This window comes from Aspergillus pseudoviridinutans (assembly GCF_018340605.1).
Source record: "Aspergillus pseudoviridinutans IFM 55266 DNA, scaffold_5, whole genome shotgun sequence".
NCBI lineage: Eukaryota > Fungi > Ascomycota > Eurotiomycetes > Eurotiales > Aspergillaceae > Aspergillus > Aspergillus pseudoviridinutans.
Window position 1 is genome coordinate 2,938,847 of NW_025091285.1, and position 24,982 is coordinate 2,963,828.

The following is a 24,982-nucleotide window of genomic DNA, read 5'->3' on the forward strand; positions in this document are numbered from 1 at the left end:
TCTGCATTTAGCGGGAAATTAAATCGGGAACCGCAATATTCCAACGAGATCTAAGCCCTTCTTGTGACCAGTATGGACGGCCAAAGGAAATTAAGAAAGGCATATTCTAATAGAAGGTATCACGTAATGAATAACATAGACCTTGAGCGATTTAAGAGATGGGAATCCCATACCAGACTGTTGAAGCAATAGAAGTTTGCATTGTTAACGGATTGTGAGTTACAACTAGGTAATTAACTATCATACGATTACCATACCCGCCATTTACTACCTTATGTTAATCGGACCCTGAATTATCTCTTTAGGAATAGTTAGTGCCCATGACCTCATTCGTTACAAAGTGAGGATCGACAAGACCATGGCTTGGCGTACTACCTAGAGATAGTACATCTGGATAGAAGCAGCAAGCCTTTTGCCTAATTCAACTCATGTACGGATATCCCAGAACTTGGATCCAATGCCACCGTATGCTCAACTCAGATGCAGACTTGACTTCTGCCGCTCTATTCCCAATGAGAAACCTCGCAGAAGGGTGGTGTGCCGCAATAGAGCCACAGAGTGAACAGCTAACAATATAGCTAACAATAGCTGCGCAATAAATCCTTCAAAAAGAATCAGACGACCATTCCAAATCTAGCTAACCCATGTGCCCTTTCTCATCTTACATTTAGACCGTGCTTCTTCCCCCCATCGTTATCTTTTCGCACAGGCAGTCGATTGGCAGCCACACCCTCCTTCGACATCAACACCTTCCGCACCACGAAGCCCTTTTCCTCCTCCGGTCGCGAGCGTGCGCTGTCTCCATAGTAGAATTCGCACTGAAACTTCAAGAACTTGTTGCGATGTCTGTAGACTGTGATGATATCGCCGGTGTACAGTTTCCCAAAGTGGAATCCCTCTCGAGTGCCGCTTCCATCTGACCCACGGCGCAACTCTGTGTCATTGACCCAGATGCACTTGCGAGTCTTGGTCGAAAGAATAGCCATGACTCCAGGAACCTCCATCCAGTTGCGCCCTGCCGCGATCTGCGCCTCAATAGCCGGCGCCCAGAATGTCACTTCCAGTGCGTATGCAGGAATCCGCGTGTCCATCGGGTCAGGATGGCAAATGGTTGCTTGAGGACCACGCCCCCAGGATGTCATACGATCTTCCAAGCGGATTGTCAGATCGAATATCGATCCAGGGAGAGTAGTAAGCTTTCCTAGAAGTGGACGAGACTGTTCATGCCGGTGGAGAGAGATGGTCGGAGGAATTTCAGTAGGCATCTCATGTCGCAGCGCCGCTGTGATATTGTCGCCCACTATGTCCTCTGGTGGATGTGAGATTTGTCGGCCGGTTCGAGCGTCGATCGTGACCGCCAATTCAATGTCAAAATCCTCACCGGCAGTCGCTTCGGGTTTATCACAGGGGGCTTTGCTATTTTCCCTAGTGGCCTCCCGACTGGAACGTTCGCTAGCGGTATCGGGAAGTGGTAACTCAATTCGGCGGCTGAATTTGGATCCCTTCGTTGTCGCAGTCCTCGGGTGTGTTTCCTTGTCGAGATCCGGGCCAGGACTTCCATCGACTGCTTCATCCACGCTAGTCTTTAGAGCCGGCTGCTCGGTGGTCGCCAGGGGACCGTGTGCCGAAGTGCCAGGGTGCCACGAGTTCATGTTCAGCTGCCCAACGAGATTCTCAGCTCCCATCAAGCTTGGCGCGGATCCAGCAAAGGGATTGTCCGGAAGGGAAAGGACAGAGTTTAGGCTGTTGCCGTCGCTTATAATCGACTCACCGGTGGAAGAAACGAAGTCATGAACGCTAAGGTCATCACCGCCGAAGGCATTCATACTGGCTCCAAAGACATTGGAACTGCGCAGGACAGAAGAGGTGATTTCGCCAAATAAGCGCCTCGGAGTAGTTTCAGGAATTGGCCGAGCAGCTGGGAAGCTTTCAATGTTTGGGAGTGATGGATAGTGAATGTCGGCAGGAAGATGGTCGATCCTAGGCCTCTTGGATTGTGCCAGATCATTGGAATCGTGGCTTTCGTCACCGGTAATAACCTGTTCTGGATCGTCATTGAGCGAGATCTGTGACGCATCAAGCTCGTTCTCCAGATCTTCACCAATATCAGACAGGGCCCCGAAGTCCGTGGGTTGAATATCATTATCGTCGTACTCGTCAACGTCAGGCACATCACGTATCCACGGATGTTGAAAGCATTCACTTTCCTTCGGCCGTGAATGAGGGTCACGGTTCAGAAGGCGCCTAACGAAATCGACAGCGGCCTCTGATACACCTTCTCTGCGCAGCACGTCATAATCAGGCTCTGTAGTCATGATATTCCGCAACATCTGAGACCCTCTGTCGTCGCCTCGACCCATGTACGGAGGTGTACCGCTAAGGATGTGGAATAGTACCGCACCGAATGACCACATATCGACGGACTGATCGTATGGGGACGTTTTCGGGGGACTACAATTCAATATAAGCCATGCCCGCAATGGATAGAAGTGGACTTACGGATCACCCAATCGGCGTCTTTTTCTGACTTCGCCTCGTCGATAGTTCTCATATTCCGGATACACCTCCGGCGCACAGTACAACAAAGTGCCACAAAAGGTCTTCAAGAACGTTTCCTCTTGAACGACCTTCGACAGTCCAAAGTCCGACAGTTTCACTTTCAGCGGCTCAAGCGAAGCGATCAGAATGTTATCGGGCTTTATATCACGATGTGTGATCCTGCGTCTGTGGAGATATTGCAATGCATGCAGAAGTTGCCGGGCCAATGTTTTGACCATGTCTTCAGGAATCTTGCCATGGGTTGAAAGATAAGTAGAAAGCTCCCCGCCAGGTACATATTCCATGATAATATAGATCCATCTTTCATGTTCATGGTGATCAATGTATTGTACGATGTTGGGCTGTTTTGAGTGGTAATTAGTTCTAAAACTTCTGCACCACATAAAGGGGTTCCAAAACTGACATGTTTGAGATCTTTCATGATCTTCATTTCATTGTCGACCTTCTGATCAAGAATCCCGTTCTTCATGAACCTCCTCTTATCGAGCTCCTTGGCGGCGTATACGGCTCCGTGTTGTTTTGTGGCAAGCTTGTAAACAGTTGCGAATGCCCCTTTTCCGATTTGGCCAGTCACATTGTACATGCTACCACCTGTCCAGTGCATTCCATACGCATTGGCTACTGTCCATTCCAGACTTGGTCGCGCCGAGCCTTGACGATTCTTCTGCACAGCACCTGCTGGTTGCCTCTGAACTCGTTCTAGGTAACGAAGCATATTCTCTGTGTACCGCATTGCATATCCATCCCGAGACGGAATGCGGACGACGAACCTTACTTCATCAGAGGCGTTGTTGCCGCGCAAAACTTGTATGACAGAGCCATTGGTCAACATGCGGCTGTTCTCTTTTTGATTCTTGCGAAGACGACAATCGTCTACAACAGTGCCGTTGGTCGAGAGATCCTCCAGCATCAGAATTCCATCGCCCGTGAGATGGATTCGGAAGTGCGTGTTGGATATACGTTTCGCATTGTCGTCCGGGGCAAGAAGAAGGTCGCACCGGCTTCTGTTGCGCCCAAAGCAAAAGCCTAAATTTATATTACGGACGTTGGAGGATAGTCTGAGAGCGATATCCAGAGCTGCGGTGTCCGGATCTTCGTATTCCAACTCATCTTTTTGCAAGATGTGTTGAGGCGCAAGAGAAGCAGTCGCGGCCACTGCCTCATGAGCGGCAAGAGACGTTGGATGCAAGATGCAGATTATGTCTGACACATCCTCCTCAAGCAGCCCAGAGTTGTTCCGACCAATACGACGGGGATCTGTACATGGCTGAGTCGACTCCTGAGTCGCCTCCATCTAGAATGACGAAGGATTGCTCCCAAAAGAGAAAAAGAAGAAAAAAAGGATATAGAAAATGAGCGAAATGGTTCGGTAACGCAAATTATAAAAGAAAAGAGTGTCAAGACTGGGTTGTCTGGGGTATCAAAGCCGATGCGTGGAAAAATATGTCTGCATAACCAACTCAATAATCAATACAAGTTCATAAAACGCTTCTGCCGATGTTAGAAGCCTGGCACTTCGTCTCGCATTCCCTACACGAGAGAGAATGCCCTCTCACCTTTCAGGAGATCCAGAATTTGAAACCAACGGAAACGTATTGTGTCCAAGAAATCTGATTCGGGGCCCTCGAATGGATATGACTGGCCAAACGCTCTTTCCAGGCGATGTGGGAGTGGTCCTGTCGAATGGGTGTTTCCCGGCAACGAATCACCAGACGTGGGAATTCGAATAGGACAAGGAATAAAGAAAGAGACACCCAAGGCAAGTAGAATCTAGAATTCCAGAAAAACCGAAATCCCTTGTAGGCTATCAGGTGCACAGTGATATGCAAGACGGCACTCGATCCACTTATTCATCACAAGCGGGTTATTTCTTATCGAGACGATTGAAAGGATGGATGTCTGGGACCATTGAGTCAAAAGGCGATGAGAGACTATGTATGAGAAACGCTATCTGAGGCACGAGGGCTATGTCTAAAGTACAATAGGCAATGGTTAGTCCACAACAGCGATCAGCCACACGCAGACATTGCACGGAAACTCACACACTCAGCTGTTCCCCGTCAGCCATTTACTGCACAATCAAGTTCCTATGAGTTCTGCGATCGCATTCACTTGATATGGTGGAGCCAACGACAGGGACGAGACAGGAGGCTGTCTGCAGAAAAGTCGTCGTCCGAGAAACAAGCTCCTAGGCTGAGGGTGAAGGTCCGCCTTTATTTTGGAGTCGAGTACGCCCCAGGCATCGACGAGGCATCAACAAGGCTAGTTCCTGAGGCCCTCATTGAAGCTCTGTCCAATAGGACTGCTTCGTGATTTGGCGGCGAGGGTCATCCATGGAACATCAATGTGACACATCAACTCTGTGTTTACTAAGTCTTTAGGTTACGACAAGCTGGATTGAAAGAGAGCTGATCTCAAGGTGTATTACTTAAAAAAAAAAAAGGTATCTAAGTTTATATCACTGCTTCATTCCATAAGGAATACTTTGATTTGTGCTGCGCTGGTAATCCCCACTCAGAGCGCGATCGAAAACCTGCTCCAATCTGCTGAGCGCGCTCTCCGAAACCTCTGTGACTAGTCAGAAACTACCAACCAATGCTGCTTGGGTGCTGTATGGGACTTACGATAATGCACAACGATTCGGCCTCCGAGTAATTTGAGACCAATCTCCTTTCCGATCTCGGCCAGGTCATTCGGACCTACACCAGAGGATTCAAGGTCCAGCCATACCATATTTGTATGTACTGGATGTTGTAATTTGCCGCCACGGGCAGTCCACATCCCGGCGACTCTCTTGGCATTGATGTGAGTTTCTCGAAGTTTACCCTCCTGACCGTTGGGATCTGGTCCGAAAGTCTCCTCGAGGGCCACCCGTGCTGCAGCAGCAATTACTCCAGCTTGACGAACGCCGCCACCGATGGATTTGCGAAACCAACGAGCCTTCTTGATGAATTCATTGGATCCGACAATGATACTCCCAATTGGTGCGCCCAAGCCTTTAGAGAAGCATAGACTCACACTGTCGAAGATGCCAGCATATTCTGGCAAGCTGCCGGCTCCAGAAACCACTGCTTCCCAGAGTCTCGCGCCGTCCAAATGTACTTTGACTCCATTCTGATGAGCCCATTCTGTAATCCGACGAGCTTCGGCCAGGGGCATCACCATGCCATCCAAGGTATTCTCCAAGCTGATAAGCTTTGTTGGGCAGTAATGTACATCTTCGTCGAGCACTGCGTGCTTTTGAATGTCCTCCAGAGTAAGGTGAATTCCGTTACTAGGCACGATAGGTTGCACCATGGCCCCAGTCAGAGAGCTGACGCCTCCGGCCTCGTAGCGCACGATGTGAGAGCGATGATCACAGAGAACGGAGTAGGGGGGCTGCACGAGATGTGTCCGAATTGCAACCTGATTGCCCATCGTCCCCGACATGACGAGTAAGGCGCTTTGATGGTTGGTCCGTTCGGCAACATAGGCTTGTAGGTCATTTGTCACAGGATCCTCTTCAAAGACGTCGTCCAACAAGGTAGTCTGACAAATTGCTTCGAGCATCGACGGGGTAGGCTTGGTCATCGTGTCGCCTTGGGTGTGCTTCCATATTAGTTCCTCGTGTCTTCCACTGCACTGCAATGAACTCACTTCGCAAGTCGAATTCTGCTGCACCAGCGCCTTGCCAACTACTGATCCTGCCATTGGTCCCATCGAGACAGGCTGAAGCGCTCGCCATGGCTAATACTCGATTGCGTCCGAACCTTTGAGCGGGGGAATATGACCCGAAGGCAAGCAGTTGCCGGCGCAGAATGCGAAGAGCAGCGGTCATCAAGAAGGTTCTGAGGCCTTTTTATCGAAACTGCTCAGGCCTTTAGTCCAATTGGTAAGCAGCCATGCGGAGTTGCGACTTTTGATCTTCTCCTAATTCGGTGCCCGCCCACTCGGATACGGCAGAAAGAACCAGCAACGTGCGGGGTCAACTTCCATGTGTGACTCCCGACACCTGCCCATCCTCAGAGCCTTGGACAGTCAGTCGGAGTCATTTTGGAAGGAAGGCATGCGACAATACTTTCATACCGTGGAAAATTAACATTTCATTACACAAGCGATGAAGACATGACAAGATACTTTGAATTATAGAAACTAATGCAACCGAGGGTAAAACGGAAAGCCCTCAGTCCCGCATACTGTAATGTTCAGAATGAGACCAAACGGTAAGGTATTGGAGAGAATACCTCTCCGTAATATAACCGCTGATTAAATACTTTACCTAACTACCTACCTTAGCTACATACTCCATACCTACCTGATTTAGTTAATGGACCGTTATGACTAAAAATCGCTATGATGAAAGTGAAACACGCCAATCGCGTTTGGGCCTTATCGATAACCGGAAGAGGAGTAGCTGGACCCGTCATCGTGTCAGTGGAACGCCTTACTCAGCATTCGAGATCCCTCTGGACCGCAAGTATGCTTGCCATTCTTTTGTTCTCTCGAGTCGCCAGCTCTCGTGCTGAATGTAATCACCGGAATGGATCTGTCCAAACTTGCTCGTCCTGCTATTCTCTGCCAATGTTCACGCTGTTCCAGCTCCCTCGCGGCACTCGAAAATGAGTGGGCAAGGCTGTCCAACTCTTACGCCGTCGCTACAGGATGGCTGAGCGTCGAACTTCACCGAATTTCGATCTCAACGGAGAAGAAGCAGGTGCCGCAGGACTCTGAAATGAGCCTTTTGCGAGGTCGTATCCTACAGGAAATTGCTTGCAAGCTGTGTCAGCAGAAACTGGGAGTTCTGTGTGCTTTAGACGATGGGTGAGTGCGAAAGTCAAGAAGCCGGGTCATGTGCAAGTGCGCCTTCTAACTGGGCTACAGTCCTAATATCTTCTGGAAGCTATCGAAGGTGTCATTTAGGGAGATCGTTACCATGCGCACCGTTGAACCCCTTTTTAGAGACGGCTTCCTCGAACGTCTCCTCTGTCCAGCTCCGAAAGAGTCATCCACCAGTCGCGCTTTAATACCTACCGGTCCTCACGAGGTGGATGGGAATACCATGTCGATGGAACAGCAGATTCAGCATCAAGGTGTCAGCATTGATCACATCTCCAACTCCGTTAACAATCTGCATGATACCATGTCGGAATTGAAACATTCCTTCACATCACTTCGGATAGAGTTGAATGGTCCTGGGCGCTTTCCCTCTGACAGTTCCGGCACTCACGGAAGCGATTTCGATATGATCAGGACAGTGTTGAAGGAACTCAAATCGAAAGTCGAAGAAATCGAGACGTTGAAGTTGGAGATCCAGGCTCTCCAGCTGAAGAATCGATACATGGAGGAGCAGACAACCAGGCACCCTACTGCAACTTTCGGCATGGAACGTACCGCAATGCCAGAAGTTCGGAGTCCAGGGCTCCTTCAGGCTGGTAGGAAACGGCCCTGGCCTGACTCGTTCCCAAGTGGTCGCACCGAGCCCATTGCGGACTCGTTCGATGAGGACGATGACACATTCGGCGATCTTTCTCTCGCGGATATGCATGCTCAATCGGTCAAAATTCCCTTGAAAGACCCCGAGCCCGTTCGTGCGATAACCGATTCAACGCGCCATCAGATACCGCCTGAGTCGCCTAGACTTCGCATTGAGGTCACTCAATCGCGTCAACATACGCCACACTTTGACAACATGGTTGAAGACACTCCAGGCACAAATGTGGACACGCAACAGGCCGCCATGGTCAAGCGGCCTCGTATGTCCCATTCCGCTGACCAGCCTTCGTCCCGCGGAAACACCGAGAAGAGAAGGCCAGGACGGCCGCGTAAATCATTCAGCCAGTCTGCCAAGCCGGACTTTTCTCAGACACCCAAACCGACGCCATTGAGCGAACAAAATGGCAACGTCGGCACAGGTAGTCAAAATGAACAAATACAATCAAACACGAGCCCTAGCGAAGCACTGGAGGCTAGGCAACGGGGCTCTACTCGTTCGCGAACCTTGCGCCGTCAATCGCGGCCCCCTTCAGCGCGTCAATCTGGCAACGGAGTCTCCCAATCGACGAACGTGGATCAGAATGCATTAGAAGGGACTCTGCCAATGACTACGGGGGAAATATCCCAACACTCAAACAAAGAAGCAGGCAGTCAGCCACAGAATCATGAGATTGACTCCACGAAGGAGAATCTGCCGACTTCAACACCGCTCAAGCCTTCAGGCATTAACAATGATGACGAGAAACGAAAGGCGCAGATAGCAGCGCGGGATTTGATGGCGCGCTTAGCAATGCAACGCGAGGAAGCAATGGAGACTGAAGAGAGCCGATGACAATGCAGGGTGCAGTTCATATCATGTATTTCTAGAAACTATTCAAGACGAAGAATGATGAACAAGCCGTTTCTATGCCTATTATTGTAAAGTTTTGGCAAATGCAGAAATGGTCAAGTCATGTAAATCATCTATCTTTCATCAACCTCAACCAAGTGTCTGGGTATCCTGACTTCCATCATTCAATAAACCAACGATAGCCGACATTTACACAACAAGGAAGGCCAAAATATGCAACACACAAACAAACCTCCATGAGAGAGTTCTCTATTTGACACACATAAACCCACAGCCCTCCCTGGCCCTTTCGCAGGCCTTCTTCAACGCCTGTTCCTCCGCATCCGTCCATTTAACAGTCAACTCATCCCACGGTTTGCGCGAGTTGAACTCCTCCCGGAAAGTTTTGTGCATGGCTTGTAAACGGCTGACTTCTCGTGGGTCCCCGGTGCCCGAATATACCATGAATAGGGTACAAGGTGGAAGGGAGTCGTAGATGCGTTGGATGTTAGCGACTGTGCGGGCTACTGTATCTGCCAGGGATTTCCGAGCAGCAGCAGTAGGCTCGACTGTACCCGAGCCCGTCGGTGTGGTGTCTTCCGGAGGAGGCACCAACGTCGTCGACTCGTTGGCGTTGTTCGGGTCGGGTAGACGATTGCACCACCCGCGGAGAACCTCGAGTTCTCGCATTCGGGCCCAGGTGAAATCCACTCCGCCGCCTGGAATAGATGGGTTGCTGGGATCGCCTTTCACGACGGTGGAGACGCCTTGGACGACTTCGTCGTCATTCTGGCACCCGATCGCGACGGTCGCCTGCGACCCGAATCCGCGCTCGGGGTTGCCCCAGTCTACCACGGCTCCTGTACGGCCTTCGCCAGAGGTGGTTGCTTTCCCTGGGCGCGGGGAACGGCCAAGGCGCCGGAAGATGCTTTCGTTCGAGGCATCGCTTGTGCCCCATCGCTCACCCTTTTCGCATTTTTGCTTCACCAGCTCCAGCACGGCACGGGCGTCCTCCACGGAGTCATGGCCAGTTTGGCCCTTTTGGATTTCCTTCCCCAGATATTTCTGAGTGAGCCATTTCAAGCTGCATTTGAGTGGTGGTCCGCGAGGGTGCGGATAGACGATGGCGGTGTCAACGATGAAGGGGTGCGTTAGCTTGAGAGCATTCAGGTCGGAATTGAGCGAGTGGCCCACCAGCACCGTGTGCGGAGTGAGAATAGTGAGTAGCTTTTGCTGAATGTCGGCGAGGGTGGTCGTGACAGAATCCAATTTCTCTTTCGTAATTCCGGAAAAGCGGGTCAGGTAGTCGATGATGGGCAACTGTGGCTTCACAAGCTCATCCAACACCACTTCACCATCCCACCGTACCAAGCTGATGCGTGTAAGTTCTGATTTACCACCTTCTGTGATGCACATCTCACAATCTAACGCCAGTATATCGCGACCGGCTGTTACACTGCCCTGTTGAATCTCATGCTCAGGAACTTCTCCCGCTTCCAAGCTCGGGACATGTGTATCGACCCAGCCATCCTCGGAGGACTGGCCAGCTCTTTTGCGATTTTCCGCCAACGCCAACTTCTCTTTTTCAGTTGGCAAGAGGGCTGGATGAAGGACGTAATCATTTTCACGCAGATCATCAACACTGCTAATGAATGCTGTGATAGGTGTACGCTTAGGGACGTAGCTTTTGTCTACCTTAGGCGGTTTGGGGCCCTTGCCCCCACTGTCTTTGTTCTTCGGCAGAGAAGAGAGTAGGATGGCTTGGAGGGGAGAATGAACCTTGTTGTACTTTGAGTCTCCAGGGGCCCTGATGGGCCAGATGTGTGGGAATATGTCCGCTAGTGGTTGTAATGGTTCCGGAAGATTGTCTCGTGTTAAAGGACGGGGGTTGAATCGGTGCGATCGATCTTCCAGCGGAAGACCCTGTTTCCAGCGAAGGAAGTTGGCCTTGCTGTCATCCTCTTCAGCCGTCTTGTTAGCATCGGAGTCTTTCTGCCCTGCGTCGGGAGCTTGAGTTGATGGAGCATCCTGATCTTCAGGTTGAGGTTTCAATGGAAGGGTCCCGTCAAACATTCCCATTTCCAAACCGGGAACCATCAGCACAACAATTTTTCTAATATGGCCCGAGTGCTTGATGGAGATCCACTGAGGCGCGATGCCGTCCGCGAAACAGTAAAGTAATAGATTTTGGAGATCCGCGATGCGGATGGAAGATTGCAGTCGACCTTCCACATAGGTAAGCACAGGATATTTCGTCTTTTCGCCGTCAACTCTCTTCTTTTTCGTGGGTCTTTGCACAGATACGGCATCTTTCGTCTGATCATGGGTTTCTTCTGTAGGTGTCGCATGAGAACTTGCAGTAGTTATCCCGCTGTCGTCTGCCGCTTGTGGCTTCGCACCATTAAGAAGTGATAGAGTTTGGGCTACTCCAAAGCCATTCGTATTATCGGAAGGATGTCCGACTGGATCCTCATCGTCTGAGCATTCGGCTTCTCTGCGCTTGCGCTTGTTTGCTCCAGCCATATCTGGACCAGTGGTGGCCAACAAGGGCAGATATTTAGTGACTAGGTAAGTTGCAACCACTTATGATATACGACATCCGTCGTTCTCTGTGAAAAGTCGCTCTTAGATTACAAACCAAACTCGGTATAAAGCGGTTTTTTGAAACCTCCTCGCTGGTTGTTTGTCGAAAATGCGCAGCAGAAGGGATTGGATGGACTTTTTGAGACCACGTGATGATAAGAATCCCAGATGGTAAAGTAATTTGAGTACCGTGTCACGTGCTGATAGTCCTATTGAGCTGCTTACTGACCAAACGTCCCTGCTTCGAAAGAGACCGTCAAGTCAAGCTAAGGTCTGTACTGCTCAACATTGATTGGGATTTGTAATGCGCCTTGAGATCCTTCGCTCCCAAATGCGAAGTCAATGGACGAAGAAAATACAATTTGCTGACTCATTGCGATGGCGTCAGGCAGGATTATTGTTGATCCGCGGCTCGCAGGGTTTCTCCCGGGTAACTGAACCAAACAGAAGCGTAAGAAACGGTATGGTACCTTACGCCTCCAAGTCTGGGCCGATCTGATAAGCCAAAAATTCGCCTTCCGGTCTCGTGCATCCCAACTCTTCCCCTCCGTACTTCCAACGCCTTGTGTACTTGAGAGGACATTGCGTCTTCTTTCCGTCCTCATCCTACTCCTTGAATCTCTTTTTCTTCATCAAAGGCTTTCAGATTGTCTTCGTCTCGTAACTGCGTTTCCATCAGCCTGACGTTCATTAAAGGCCTACTCCACCACGCAATCTAACCCCACGACCGTGCCCCGCGATATACTCTCTAAGCACCATGTCGACACTCAACGAAATTACCTCGGACGCCGACTTCTCGGCACACACCTCGTCTCTTCCTCCCTCGGCGTTACTAATCCTCTACTTCCATGCGCCATGGGCAGCTCCCTGCGCCCAGATGCGCGCCGTTCTCTCCGCCCTCGCCTCCCAGCACCCCGTCACCACCCCGCCCACCATCTCCTTCGTGAGCATCAACGCCGAAGAACTCCCCGACATCTCCGAGGAGTACGACGTCACAGCAGTGCCCTATGTGGTCCTTCTCCGCAACGGCCAGATCCTCGAATCCATTAGCGGCAGCGACGCCGTCAAGGTGCGCGATGCTGTCGAGCGGCACGCGGGCGCTGGATCGGGCGCGGGCGCAGACGGCGCGAACAAGACCGCTATCCCCCCGCCGTTGACGGCTACGCCTCGCGAGAACGCCCCTGCGGCTGCTACGCAACCGCCCGCTCCCTCGACCCAAGCATTGACGCCCGAGCAGTCCAAGGAGGCTCTGTTTGCACGGTTGGCAGAGCTGGTGAAGGCTGCGCCGGTTATGCTCTTCATGAAGGGTACACCTAGTGCGCCGCAGTGCGGGTTCAGTCGTCAGTTGGTTGCGATCCTGCGGGAGAGGAGCGTCAAGTACGGGTTCTTCAATATTCTAGCCGATGAGGACGTCAGACAGGGGTTGAAGGAGTTTGCGGACTGGCCTACATTTCCCCAGTTGTGGGTTGAGGGGGAGCTCGTTGGTGGATTAGATATCGTATGTTCTTCTGTCATTGCTGCCGTAACTGGAAAGTCATTGCTAACTGATCTATTTCTGCTACAGGTCAAGGAAGAGATCAACAACGACCCCGATTTCCTGAGCCAGTTCTCCGTTAACAAGGCTCCTGCTACCGCTTGAAGATATGACGGGGTGCTCTTGGTACATGATACAAATTTCCCTGAAGACAATTTATACTCCCATGTATTCCCTCTTCGTTAGACTTTGAGATTTAGCAATGACGAATATAGTTCTTTTCCGTGTTGAATTACAATTACACATGTACAGTTATATGCTTTGCCTCGACCATGCGTGCGCCGCCGAAATCAGCATGCGCAGGTACCAGAAGGATGAATCTTGTCTGATAAACCGCTACAGTACACAGAGTTCGTACACTTATATAGCAGCGAATTCACAAGTTCAAGATGGATGTCTCTTCTTGCTCAAAACCACATCGCTCAATTTGCGTCCGCAATATGAGAAAAATTCTGGTTTACTCTGTTCCGTTATCTTCGGCGGTAGCTTGTCCCTCTGCGGCCGCCTTGAGCGGAGGCTGAACACGGGTTCTATGCCAGAGATTGGCATTGGCGTTACGAGACGTTCTGAAGGTGGAAAGAACGGCATCCTCGTCGACGTAGGCGCCCGCCAGCCACCGCTTACCCTGTTCGGTGTTGAACTTGTTACGGGCGTGGAGGACTCGGCGATTCTCGAAGATGACACATTCGCCCGGGTTCAACTTAAGCTGGAAGACGAGGTTATCGCGTTCGATTATACTTGCGAACATCGCGAGAGCTCGCCTATACTCAGTCCAGTGCGCGTGGATGTCGTCATCCAAGACCATGGGCGCTTGGAAGGGGGGCGAGTAGTTGACGCGGACGATTCGTTTCTTCGAGTCAACGGATTCCGTCTCCAATACAGGCCAGCTGTTGTTGTAGACGTGTTCCTTGTGGTTGTATTCGTAGTTCAGATGCAGCTTGCTCAGAGCTTCGAAGGCTTCGGGGGATCTATAACGCACTAGATCCACAGCTCGGAAGCTGTCCACGAAGAGGGACTCGCCCCCGTCGCATGAGTTCTCGAGGCAGTGTAGCAGCTGAAAGCCCGGGGGCTCGTTCATGTACATGAGGTCCATGTGGAATCCGAGGGAGACGTTGGTGTAGGCGACGTTCTTCGCCTGGGGGACGCTGCGGACATCCCATGTCGGTCCGTAGAAGGTGTTTCGCAGGGGCCCCATCCGGGTTGCAATCTTCTCAACCATTTCCCGCGAGTCGGGGATATCCTTAACGAAGATGATGCCCGTCAGAGATAGAAGCCGCATAGCCTTCATGAATGCTTTTTCGTCGTTCATGTAATCCTCGTACGAGACCCAGTGCTGAATATCTTCCATCATCTTCTTGTCCCAGAAAAATCGACGCCTCAGCTTGCCCGTATCCGATTTGGGAGGGTTGGCCCTCGACTCTTTAAATGTTGCCTCATTATACTTGGACACATGGTCCGGGCCCCATCCCTCGATATCAGACGACCACTTTATCTGCAGCTCCTTGCCGTCCCATTTGACGTCCCGAGGACGAATTAAGGGAGAAATGTCCGTAGTGCGGAACTTGCGTTGTTTCGAATGTTCGTCAACGCAGAGGTTGCATTTACAGGCATCGCGCAGGAGCATGTACCTGTATCCCTTAATCTCTCCGTCAATCATGAGAGCCAGTTTGGATTTCGATAGCCTGACCCCTGCCGGAGCGGGCTTTCCCATATATTCTTGAGCATAGTCAGTATAACCAATTTTTTTGACCACTTTGTCCAGGGCAGGATAGTCTGTCTTTGGCTCCTGTGCCTGTTCCATAGATGGGGTTGAATAGCTCCTTCGAGCGAGGAACGGGCGTAGAGGGATGCTCCGCCATGGTAGCCGGACGAGAGGTCTTAGAACCCGGCTCATGGTGCGTCAGCGGCGCTTCAATGACCCGCGATCTTGAGCAATGGATGGAGGAACGGGAGGGGATGTTGATGTATACGGAGTAATGTTCATGCAATCCAATCCATCAAACGCGGAGTCGCGTGTTGTCTAATTTCCACGCCGAGGTTACAGACCGTATCTGGATTAGTGGATTGCCGCCTTAGCAGACCGATCGAGTTCCTCACTTTTGGAGACTTGACAGGCAGATGGCGGCGCCGCTGCTGGCTTAGTACGTCATATCTGGATGTCCTGAAGGAGCAGGAAGGATGATAATGGTACGATACTAATGCTCTGCTACGGAGTACTGAGACCGAGATTGATTCCATGATGCTATCCATGGTCAACACCTCAATCTGCCCGCCTGGTCAGCTGTCTCAGTCACTACGTACTGCATACGCCGCAGTAGATAGTCCTGCCATGGGTGGTATAATTATACCCAGCACGACGCATTGAGCAAGAATGTCTGTCTTGACAATCGAAGCATTCCAGAATTCCAGACAGTATCTCTGAGGAAAGGTAGCAACAGTATCTAGCATAGCAGCAGTAACGGAAATGACCCGTAGGTAGCGTTCCCTTTACGTATTGTTTACCCAACAAGAATCATCCTGTCTCCATCTCCCCAGATCCTGATTTATCCACAGTTTATCAGCGGAGCGCAAGCCTTTTAATCCATCCTAAAAATCTTCTTATCCATTGCTGCAACACTACAAAGTCGCCGCTCAGGTCATCCATCTCATCTCATAAAAGCGTCTGGGTCACCAAGTCTGCGCTGACAATCCCCGAGAACCCCCGACGCCGACAGTCCAGCCTAGCCGACCCCCAAGCACATTGCCTCACATATCACATGCATGTCGGCAGGGGGCGAACACCTCAAGGATGAGGTACGTCCAGCCTCAAAGTCCCGCAGTCTCTTTAAAATCGACCGTTCGAGCCTTCGATCCAAGTACTGACACGAGAAAAGGGCACGCGACGTCAAGTCGTTCTCTCAGGTGGAATCGCCGGGCTGGTCTCGCGGTGAGTCCAGCCTCTCTGCTCTACAGCCCTGAATCGAAATCGCAGCAGCTAATCCACTACCCCTTGTTAAACAGATTCTGCATCGCCCCTCTCGACGTCGTTAAGATCCGCCTCCAGCTCCAAATCCACTCCCTCTCCGACCCGGCCTCCCACCGCGATGTAGTCGGTCCAATATACAAGGGGACCCTCTCCACCATGAGGGCGATCCTCAAGCAAGAGGGGATAACAGTGCGCTTTCCCTACGCTCCGCCCTATCCTCGCCGTCCAACCGTAAGAAAGCAAGCTAATGGATCTTGACAACAGGGCCTCTGGAAAGGCAACATCCCCGCAGAACTCATGTACGTCTGCTACGGCGCCCTGCAGTTCACAGCCTACCGCACTACAACCCAACTCCTCGCACAACTCGACCCGCACCGTCTCCCACCCTCGCTGGAATCCTTCGTCTCGGGCGCTGTAGCCGGCGGCCTAGCTACGGCGTCGACGTACCCACTTGACCTGCTGCGAACGCGCTTCGCAGCCCAGGGCACCGAGCGCATCTATACCTCGCTGCTGGGGTCGGTGCAGGACATTGCGCGGAATGAAGGGCCGGCGGGTTTCTTCCGGGGCTGCAGTGCGGCGGTTGTTCAGATCGTCCCGTACATGGGGCTGTTTTTTGCGACCTATGAATCGTTGCGGCCGGTGCTGTCCGGTCTGGAGAACATGCCGTTCGGGTCCGGTGATGCCGCTGCGGGAGTCATTGCCAGTGTTCTGGCCAAGACTGGGGTGTTTCCGCTTGACCTCGTGCGAAAGCGACTCCAGGTCCAGGGCCCCACACGCACACTGTATGTGCATCGCAATATCCCCGAATACCGCGGCGTATCTAGCACCATCGCTATGATAGTGCGCACCCAGGGAGTCCGGGGCCTCTACCGGGGCCTGACGGTGAGTTTGATTAAGGCCGCACCAGCAAGCGCCATCACCATGTGGACTTACGAGCGATCTTTAAAACTCCTCCGCGACTTCAACGTGGCTGAATGACTTTATGTAACAACCCATCTGTAATATTATCTATTTGTACAATAGTTCTTGTTTGAGCCTGTACCGTCCTCACGAACATAGACAAAAATGTGGCATACTGGATTACTTCTAAAACTTCGCAATATCTGCCTATTTCTCTTTTTTACAGGAAAAAGTTCAAAGACTGACGATCAACGCTAGAAAAAGCACTAACAAAAGGGGTTGTCGCAAGCGAAAGGATGGAATACAGTCAGGGCTTGGCAGGAGGAAAAGAGATACATGAAGCATGAAGCGGATTCATCAGATGATGGCGAGCGGACAAAGCAAGAAAGGACGATTAGTACTCGACCCCTTCTTCCTCAGGCTCCATACCATCATTGGCCACCTCCTCATAGTCCTTCTCCAGTGCAGCCAGGTCCTCACGAGCCTCGGAGAACTCGCCCTCCTCCATACCTTCACCCACATACCAGTGCACAAAGGCACGCTTCGAGTACATGAGGTCGAACTTGTGGTCGAGACGGCCCCACGCCTCGGCAATAGAAGTGGTATTGGAAAGCATGCTGACAGAGCGGTCGACGGGAGCCAACTCGCTGCCGGGAACACGCACTGGCTTCTGGTAGTTGATACCGAGCTTGAAGCCGGTGGGGCACCATTCGACTAGGTTGAAGGAAGCCTTTGCTTTGAGGGCTGCAACAGCTTGAGTGCAGTCGCGGGGAACGACATCACCACGGTACAGAAGGGCAACGGCCATGTACTTGCCATTGCGAGGATCGCAGACGACCATCTGGTTGTTGGGCTCAAAGCCTGCAGCATAAGTCAGTATGGTGATTTGTCCAAGACTTCCAGTGAAGAGAAGAAAACGACATGATGCACATACACTGGAAGGTAAGATCCTGCACCTTGAAGCTCTCGTGGGAACTGCGGTTACTCGAGACCACGGGCGCGTAAGAGATCAAGGGATAGTGGATACGAGGGAAGGGCACCAGATTTGTCTGGAACTCGGTCAAGTCGACATTGAGTGCGCCGTCGAATCGGAGACTCGAGGTGATAGAGCTAACCACCTGGGCGATCAGGCGGTTCAAGTGGTCGTAACCCGGGCGGGGAATGTCCAAGTTGCGACGGCAGATATCGTAGACAGCTTCGTTGTCAACCAAAAAGGTGCAGTCCGAGTTCTCAATAGTGCTGTGGGTGGACAAGACGGCATTGTAGGGCTCAACGACGGCAGTCGACACGCGGGGGGAGGGGTAGATGGAGAACTCCAGCTTGGATTTCTTGCCATATTCGGCCGAAAGACGCTCCAGGAGCAGTGCACCAAAGCCAGAACCGGTACCACCGCCAAAGGAGTGGAAGATCAAGAACCCCTGCAACGAGTTGCAGTTGTCTGCTCAAAGTTAATGAGAAATYCAGTCCGGTTAGCGGCGTGCGATGGGGCCTACCGGCAACGCGACGAACTCGATCAACAACGCTATCAACGAGCTCCTTGCCAACGGTATAATGACCGCGAGCATCTGCCATGTATTAGCCCTTACTCTTCCTGCGAAGACAACCTTCGGCTCACAGTTATTGGCGGCATCTTCCTTTCCGCTGATCAAGAGTTCGGGGTGGAAGAGCTGGCGGTAAGTGCCAGTGCGGATCTCGTCAATAGGCTACTACAGTCAGCGTAGATGTTCTTCTTCCATCTGACCCTGGGCTCAGATCTAAGTTGTGGCGCACCGATGGATCAAGATCAACGAAGATAGAGCGAGGTACGTATTTGCCGCTGTTCGTCTCGGTGAAGAAGGTTTCAAAAGAGCCTCCGTTGTTGTGCGATTCAGGCACCTCGGGATCAAGACGACCGTCAGCCTTGAGACCATGCTCTAGGAGGTACCTGCACGGCAAGCAAGGCTATTAGCCCAAGCAATTGCATCCAAAGACCATCAAAAGCGATAGTGTCAGCAGAACAAAAAGCGGTGAGTCCTCACAGTTCCCAGGCACTGTTACCGAGCTGAGTACCAGCCTGGCCAATATGGATATGGCAAACCTAGAATACCGCGATAAGATACGTCAGAATCTTCATGTAGTAAAGAAGCCCGTGGTCGATGTTTTGGACGTTGACACGGATCCGACCATCCCAAGTTGTGGTTCAGGACGGGCGAACGTGCGGGGGAGAAGAGGTAAATAAACCAGAGGGGCATACCTCGCCTCGCATGATGATGGTTCAACGCAGATTTGAGGGGAGAAGAGAAGACGACTCCTGATAGCCGGTTTTGAGGCAACAGATTGAATCTGGCGAAAAGAAGATGGCAGCGTACTGATGAAGAAGAGGAGAGGAGCGAGGAGAAGACAGTCTGGAAAGCGGTCGGTCGGTTCAGGGAGGTGCAAGGGTGCCCTGATGGTTTGCGCCTACCCGCTGCGGGTGGACACTGTCGACAATCAATAACACCACAAGTAGCCAATCAGCGCTTGTCTTTGCTCTTTAAGTGGTTTGGGCGCGGATCCTACTCAGCCCAGAGCTTTGTTTGTTTATTGAGTTACAAACGCCTTATAAGAGACAACCCCATGAATGCAGAGGCAACCTCTGAGCTTATAGAGTTTGTCATGGTGTGTCTGAACATTTTACTGTACCTCCTTACCACGTGCTGCTTTCCCAATGGAATGTGGGGATCAGTAGATAGAATATTACACGTCCGGCTGAATCTCAGTTTAAGCACAGACCAAGACTTACTAAAGCACCCCTGGACTTCAACAAGCTGTGCAGAAGGAGTTCATGGCATTACTGACTTAATGGTCTGCCCCATGGCCAAAGAGGCCTTGTGGGTAGTTCTTGGTTCTGTAGGAGTTCTCCCTAATCCCTGAGACCGAGAAAGCCTCCCGTTCTTGCGCATCACTTCTTCTCGGAATACAGGATGGTCGTTGATTCAAAGCGAAGGTTGTATGGAGAGCATAGGCCGGATTCATTGCTTTATCAATTCTTCCAAACAAGGTGTACTCCGATTCATCTGTCCAACATGTGATGAACTACTCCGTACGATGATGACAAGCAAACAATTTGAGTCAACTACCTTAGCTGGTTACAGCAGGTATGTGGAGTACCGGACGACCAATTCAACCAAGTCTACTCCGTAGATACTCTGTAGACAATTGTCTGTAGATCCTCGGAAGGCGGTGTGAGCCACGTCAATGCAAATGATGTCAAAGGCTTCGGGGAAGTAGAGATTGGACCTGCTCATTCGTTGCAATTTACTAGGTATATTTCTGAAGCAAAATGAATATGGTTATGATACATATAGTGTCTGGACAGTGCTTCGGCAAGCAGCCTAATAAATGTTCGGAATGTTGTACAACTATAGATTTAGATATTAAAGGTCTTCCATGCGGTGAGGGTCTTAAGGTAAGAGCCCATAGTAATAATACTTCCGAGGCGTGCAGCCCTGCATTAAAACAAACTTTTGTGTGGCTTTTTTGGGGTGGAGCATCCGCTTGCTCTTATCTGTTTTTACATAAGTACGGACGGAGTACTCAGTAGCTGATGAGCATACCCTATAACATTCATTGTAGGCATAGGTATTTATTACTGAAAGTATAGGCTCTCATACTCTACAAACTAAAACACCTGAGCTTTATGCTAGAATTCTAAGATATTCTCTATTGGCGATGATTTGTTATGAAAACTGGGGCTGGCATCGTCATCTCCCACCTCTCCGGAGAAGTCTTTCTAATGGGCCCACCAGGAGTCTCGAATGGGAGACCACAAGTGCCTGAGGTGGCGTCGATGGCGTTGCTTGGCGGTGGCCACTTCATCGCATGGACGAAATTGAAAGTAGGCACTTAAAAGGCCCCTTACATGACGTGGACACGTAGAGAAATTGCACAGCTATCACTGCAATAATATTAGCTATCAAAAATTATGGAGATAGTCCTCTCTCTGGCAGTCTACATTGATGAAAAATGGTCTAGGATGAAGTAGATTGATATATTCTGATTGTACGATCATTGTCTCCAGGATGGCGAAGACCCATCCCATGCACTATGGGTCCATGAATCCCTATCTTTTATGGGTCCAGGGACCACTCACCCAAAATAACTCCCACCACGGTCTGATATAGAGACAGAACACACAGATCTCTTCACGTATCGAATCAGAGCATTCTTGCGGAGGCAAGCGCCAACCTTGAATCAACCGAGAAAAGGCCTGGACTTGAAAATCTCTTTTTAACTCGAGCTCGTCTCCTCTGGGTCCTCCCGCCCGATCGCCGTTTCTCCTCACCTCCGTCGCCTGTCAAGTAGACTAAAAAGCTCCTTCTCGCTCTTTTTCCTTTCCTCTACATATGATGCTGGCTGGTCAGCAGCTTGTTTAACATCCTCTCTCCTACTCTTGTTTCTGTGATCCGCTCTCTTTCTTGTCGGTCGTCGTTCTTTGGCAGGCATATCTCATCTCATCTTATCTCTTTCTGCACTTTTAATATACTCATTTCTTTTCAAGAGGTACTCTCTATCCTCAATACATACCTGCGTACGTCTTGCTTGAATTAATTCCCCGTCTCTCAAGGGACTTGTTTCACAATCTCTCCCCCGTACTTATATCTAGCCTGGTGCTAGTATGTCCACCCCCGTCGAGKAGCACCCTGCTCCTAGACACATAGAAGAAAAAAGAAAAGAGAGAGTGGATGATGTTGACGTCTCCGCGTCCGATGACGGCACATATGTCCATGATGGCTCTGCCGCCGGTAACAACAATCACCTCAGGGTTGATACCTCCTTTGATGACACCCAGAGATTACCCTTGCGCTCACCTTCGGCCGCGCGAGAACGATCCCTGCGTCTAGAGGATGACCTGGCTTTGCTCGAGGCTGAGCGTGTCGCATCTCGGTCGACCCATGACGAGACGGAAAAGGGAAGCAAGGCGGAGTCCATCTCGCGAATCGGTTCGCAACGCACTCGCAATGTCGACGAATTCGACGAAGCCACAAATCCACTGCACGAGAAGGCTGCCGTCTACAACCCGCCTGAAAATCCAAATACGAAGATTTCCAAGTTCATTAAGAAGGTTCATGAGTCGAGCTTCATCATTCGCTATATCACCTATATCGTCCCGGTTGTTCTGATCCTTCTCATTCCCTTGCTTGTTGGGGCTTTGGCCTTTCCTGACGCCAATGTTGGAGGCGTCTCTCTGCTTTGGTTCTCCGTCTGGCTGGAGATTGTCTGGTTGACACTTTGGGCTGGTAGAGTACGTATCTTTCTTATTCAACTCTTTTCTTGAAAACATCATTAACTCGAGCTAGATCGTGGCTAAATTCATACCCATCCCTGCGGGATTGCTTGCGAGTATTTTCACAAACAATGCGAAAAAATGGCGTGACTTGGCTAAGCAGTTGGAGCTTCATGCGACACTCTTCTTCTGGTGGTTGGGCGTTGAAATCTCGTTCTTGCCTACCATGAAGAATCACCACGTTGATGGGAATTCCGCCACCCGCGACTGGGAAAACACTGTCAACAAGATCATCATCTCCATTTTCGTCTGGACCATCTTGAACCTTATCGAAAAGGTTATCATTCAGCTCATCGCCATCAGCTTCCACTTGCGTACTTATGCCGATCGAATTGAAATCAACAAGTTTCAGATTGGCAGTCTTACCAAGCTGTACGACTTTTCCAAAGCAAAGCTAGAGGCTGGTGATGACGAATTCGAGGAGAAGAATGACCAGAGTGGCAGCGGCACCAAGACGCCGTTGCGCGTTCCTTTGCAATATGCCGGAAAGGCGCAGCGTATTGCCAAGGGCGCCCTGAACAGAGTGACGGACGTGGCAGGTGCAGTCGCGGCTGATTTCACCGGCCGCAAGGCTACGAGTAGCAGCCACCCCTACCAGGTTGTTTTGACTTTGCTGCGCACGACTACCGGCTGTCAGGTTCTGGCGAGACGGCTCTACCGCACTTTTGTGCGAGATGGGTTTGAAACCGTGTTTTCAGGGGATTTGAAAGAGGCATTCGACAACAACGAGGAAGCCGAGGCCGCATTCACCATGTTCGACAAGGATATGAATGGCGATATCTCCATGGAAGAGCTAGAAGCAGTCTGCGTGGAGATCGGACGGGAGCGTAAATCGATCACCGCATCTTTGAAAGATCTCGATTCGGTCGTATCGAGACTCGACGGTGTGCTGGAGTTCTTCGTCATCGTCATCGCACTCATTGTCTTCTTGTCGCTGATCTCCACATCGGCCGCTGGTGTTCTTACCTCTGCAGGCTCCAGTATCCTTGCATTGTCCTGGCTGTTCTCCGCCACTGCTCAGGAGTTTCTCCAATCAGTCATTTTCGTTTTCGTCAAGCACCCCTTCGACGTGGGAGACCGTGTCACAATCTACGGTAACACCGGAGATGCTGGTCATGGTGACGACTACTTTGTCAAGCAGATTTCCCTCCTGTATACTGAGTTCAAGAAGATGCAGGGCCACGTCGTCCAGGCGCCAAACAGTTATCTCAATACTCTCTTCATCCTGAACCAACGTCGCTCGGGCGCTCTCGCCGAAGCCGTCCCCATCGTGATCAAATACGGCACGACGCTCGAACAGATCGACGCGCTGCGCCAACGCCTGCTGGAGTTTGTCCGCAGCGAAAAGCGCGAGTTCCAGACCAACATCCTCACCGAAATGCGCCAGGTCACCGAAAACTTCTCCGTGACTCTCAACGTCGTCTTTTTCTACAAATCCAACTGGCAGAATGAAGGCCTGCGTCTACAACGCCGCAACAAGTTTATCTGCATGCTCATGATCGCCCTGCAGGAGATCGGCATCGAGGGCCCACGCATGAACCTCCAGGGTGCGAGCGTCGACTTCCCCGTTCACGTTCGCTACAACGGCCACAACCACCAATTCGCTCCCCCACCCGGCACCAGCGACGGCCGGCCCCCAGCTACACCTCTCGGCGAGCAGGAGTACCAAGACCAGCCAGGCACCGGCACCGGCACCGCCGTTCGCCACCCCTCGATCCTCCGCAAAGGGATGAACACCGCTGCCGCGCGCGCTCGTGGCGAATCCATCTCCCGCAAACATGTTGACTTCTCACTCGGTATGCGCGATGTCTCCTCCATGGACGTCATGGGCGACGTCTTTGAAGGCCGCAGCCGCCACATCAACGATGTCGTCCGCATTGCGAACCGCGAGAACGACGAACGGCGCATCCAGGAAGTAGAGGAGGAGGAAGAGGAAGAGCGCAAGAGCCGCGCCTCGTTGTCCAAAACCCGCACCTCCAACTCCAACCACAGCGTGCCCGCGGCCACCAATCCCAACGGCCGCCGCTCTACTGACTCTCACGGCGGCCACAGCATCTCCTCCATCAGTCGCAACCGGTTCTTCCGCCATCGCACACAGCCCGTCCACGAGCAGGAGGACATGATGGAACAGGGGCGGTCTGACATCGGCCCGGCGCTGTCGCAGATCCGCACCGTGTCGCCCTCTGCTCGCTCGACAGAGGACCGGGGTACCACTATCAACCGGCAACCGACAGGACATTGATCACCACGGCTATATACCCTTCCCATATAGATCAGTCGTCACTACCTGCTCATGTCTAGCACATACTGCATCTTATCTAGCATCTCGCTGAATCTTCTTTTCTCGACTTGTGAATACAGTCTATCCTTTTTGTAATACGACTTTCTATCCAATCGGAAATCCCATAATATCCGCCCTCATGTGTCGATGCTGTCGAACGAGGTATGTGCGGAGTGTTCGTTCGCTTTGGATGTGAAATGGGCTTGATGTCGGTTTCATCCAAGTACTTGAACGATCATGTTGCTTTCTCTGTGATTTATTAGACTTTACATGTATCTACATATACAGATATACGATTTCCCGCCCAGACTGTGGCATAAGCTAAAATAAGGCATTTATCTCGATCATACATCCAAAGGCGCTGCCGTAATTACAGCTTACTTGAGGACGTTGAGCAAGTACGAGTCTTGAGTCGACGGATAAATTCCCGTACCTCCAAAAGCTTTGAATCTGCTTTTGTTGAGCCCTAAGTACACAATTTGGTTCTGAAGAAAGAAGCAAGGAAAATCGTACAAAAGAGATGCGGAGATCGTAAGTGATGCAAGTTGGTGGTA

At 51.2% G+C, this 24,982-nt stretch overlaps 9 protein-coding genes across 9 annotated transcripts; 4 read left to right on the forward strand and 5 right to left on the reverse strand.

The window, feature by feature from the left end:
• Positions 1 to 656: 656 nt before the first annotated feature.
• On the reverse strand, positions 657 to 3,853 carry Asppvi_008085 (serine/threonine-protein kinase; the record flags this gene model as incomplete). The annotated part of the gene is made up of 3 exons (XM_043303966.1): positions 657 to 2,451; positions 2,500 to 2,900; positions 2,963 to 3,853. 3 exons carry the CDS (start codon positions 3,851 to 3,853, stop codon positions 657 to 659), a joined length of 3,087 nt encoding a protein of 1,028 aa, XP_043159901.1.
• A 1,164-nt stretch (positions 3,854 to 5,017) lies between these two features.
• On the reverse strand, positions 5,018 to 6,249 carry Asppvi_008086 (threonine aldolase GLY1; the record flags this gene model as incomplete). The annotated part of the gene is made up of 2 exons (XM_043303967.1): positions 5,018 to 5,127; positions 5,184 to 6,249. 2 exons carry the CDS (start codon positions 6,247 to 6,249, stop codon positions 5,018 to 5,020), a joined length of 1,176 nt encoding a protein of 391 aa, XP_043159902.1.
• Positions 6,250 to 7,078: 829 nt separating this feature from the next.
• On the forward strand, positions 7,079 to 8,863 carry Asppvi_008087 (uncharacterized protein; the record flags this gene model as incomplete). The annotated part of the gene is made up of 2 exons (XM_043303968.1): positions 7,079 to 7,359; positions 7,420 to 8,863. 2 exons carry the CDS (start codon positions 7,079 to 7,081, stop codon positions 8,861 to 8,863), a joined length of 1,725 nt encoding a protein of 574 aa, XP_043159903.1.
• Positions 8,864 to 9,130: 267 nt separating this feature from the next.
• Positions 9,131 to 11,383, reverse strand: Asppvi_008088 (RNA exonuclease; the record flags this gene model as incomplete). The annotated part of the gene is made up of 1 exon (XM_043303969.1): positions 9,131 to 11,383. One exon carries the CDS (start codon positions 11,381 to 11,383, stop codon positions 9,131 to 9,133), a length of 2,253 nt encoding a protein of 750 aa, XP_043159904.1.
• An 817-nt stretch (positions 11,384 to 12,200) lies between these two features.
• On the forward strand, positions 12,201 to 13,082 carry Asppvi_008089 (PICOT family protein; the record flags this gene model as incomplete). The annotated part of the gene is made up of 2 exons (XM_043303970.1): positions 12,201 to 12,941; positions 13,008 to 13,082. 2 exons carry the CDS (start codon positions 12,201 to 12,203, stop codon positions 13,080 to 13,082), a joined length of 816 nt encoding a protein of 271 aa, XP_043159905.1.
• Positions 13,083 to 13,434: 352 nt separating this feature from the next.
• Asppvi_008090 (putative Gamma-butyrobetaine hydroxylase subfamily) lies at positions 13,435 to 14,871 on the reverse strand (the record flags this gene model as incomplete). Its single annotated transcript, XM_043303971.1, has 1 exon — positions 13,435 to 14,871. The coding sequence occupies one exon, from the start codon at positions 14,869 to 14,871 to the stop codon at positions 13,435 to 13,437; it is 1,437 nt and encodes a 478-aa protein (XP_043159906.1).
• An 866-nt stretch (positions 14,872 to 15,737) lies between these two features.
• On the forward strand, positions 15,738 to 16,920 carry Asppvi_008091 (thiamine transporter TPC1; the record flags this gene model as incomplete). Its single annotated transcript, XM_043303972.1, has 4 exons — positions 15,738 to 15,770; positions 15,851 to 15,903; positions 15,978 to 16,173; positions 16,207 to 16,920. The coding sequence occupies 4 exons, from the start codon at positions 15,738 to 15,740 to the stop codon at positions 16,918 to 16,920; spliced, it is 996 nt and encodes a 331-aa protein (XP_043159907.1).
• A 316-nt stretch (positions 16,921 to 17,236) lies between these two features.
• Asppvi_008092 (tubulin alpha chain) lies at positions 17,237 to 19,087 on the reverse strand (the record flags this gene model as incomplete). The annotated part of the gene is made up of 7 exons (XM_043303973.1): positions 17,237 to 17,703; positions 17,777 to 18,280; positions 18,336 to 18,407; positions 18,458 to 18,545; positions 18,613 to 18,766; positions 18,861 to 18,919; positions 19,076 to 19,087. The coding sequence occupies 7 exons, from the start codon at positions 19,085 to 19,087 to the stop codon at positions 17,237 to 17,239; spliced, it is 1,356 nt and encodes a 451-aa protein (XP_043159908.1).
• A 2,391-nt stretch (positions 19,088 to 21,478) lies between these two features.
• On the forward strand, positions 21,479 to 24,389 carry Asppvi_008093 (Mechanosensitive ion channel family; the record flags this gene model as incomplete). The annotated part of the gene is made up of 2 exons (XM_043303974.1): positions 21,479 to 22,105; positions 22,161 to 24,389. 2 exons carry the CDS (start codon positions 21,479 to 21,481, stop codon positions 24,387 to 24,389), a joined length of 2,856 nt encoding a protein of 951 aa, XP_043159909.1.
• Between the last annotated feature and the right edge of the window lie 593 nt (positions 24,390 to 24,982).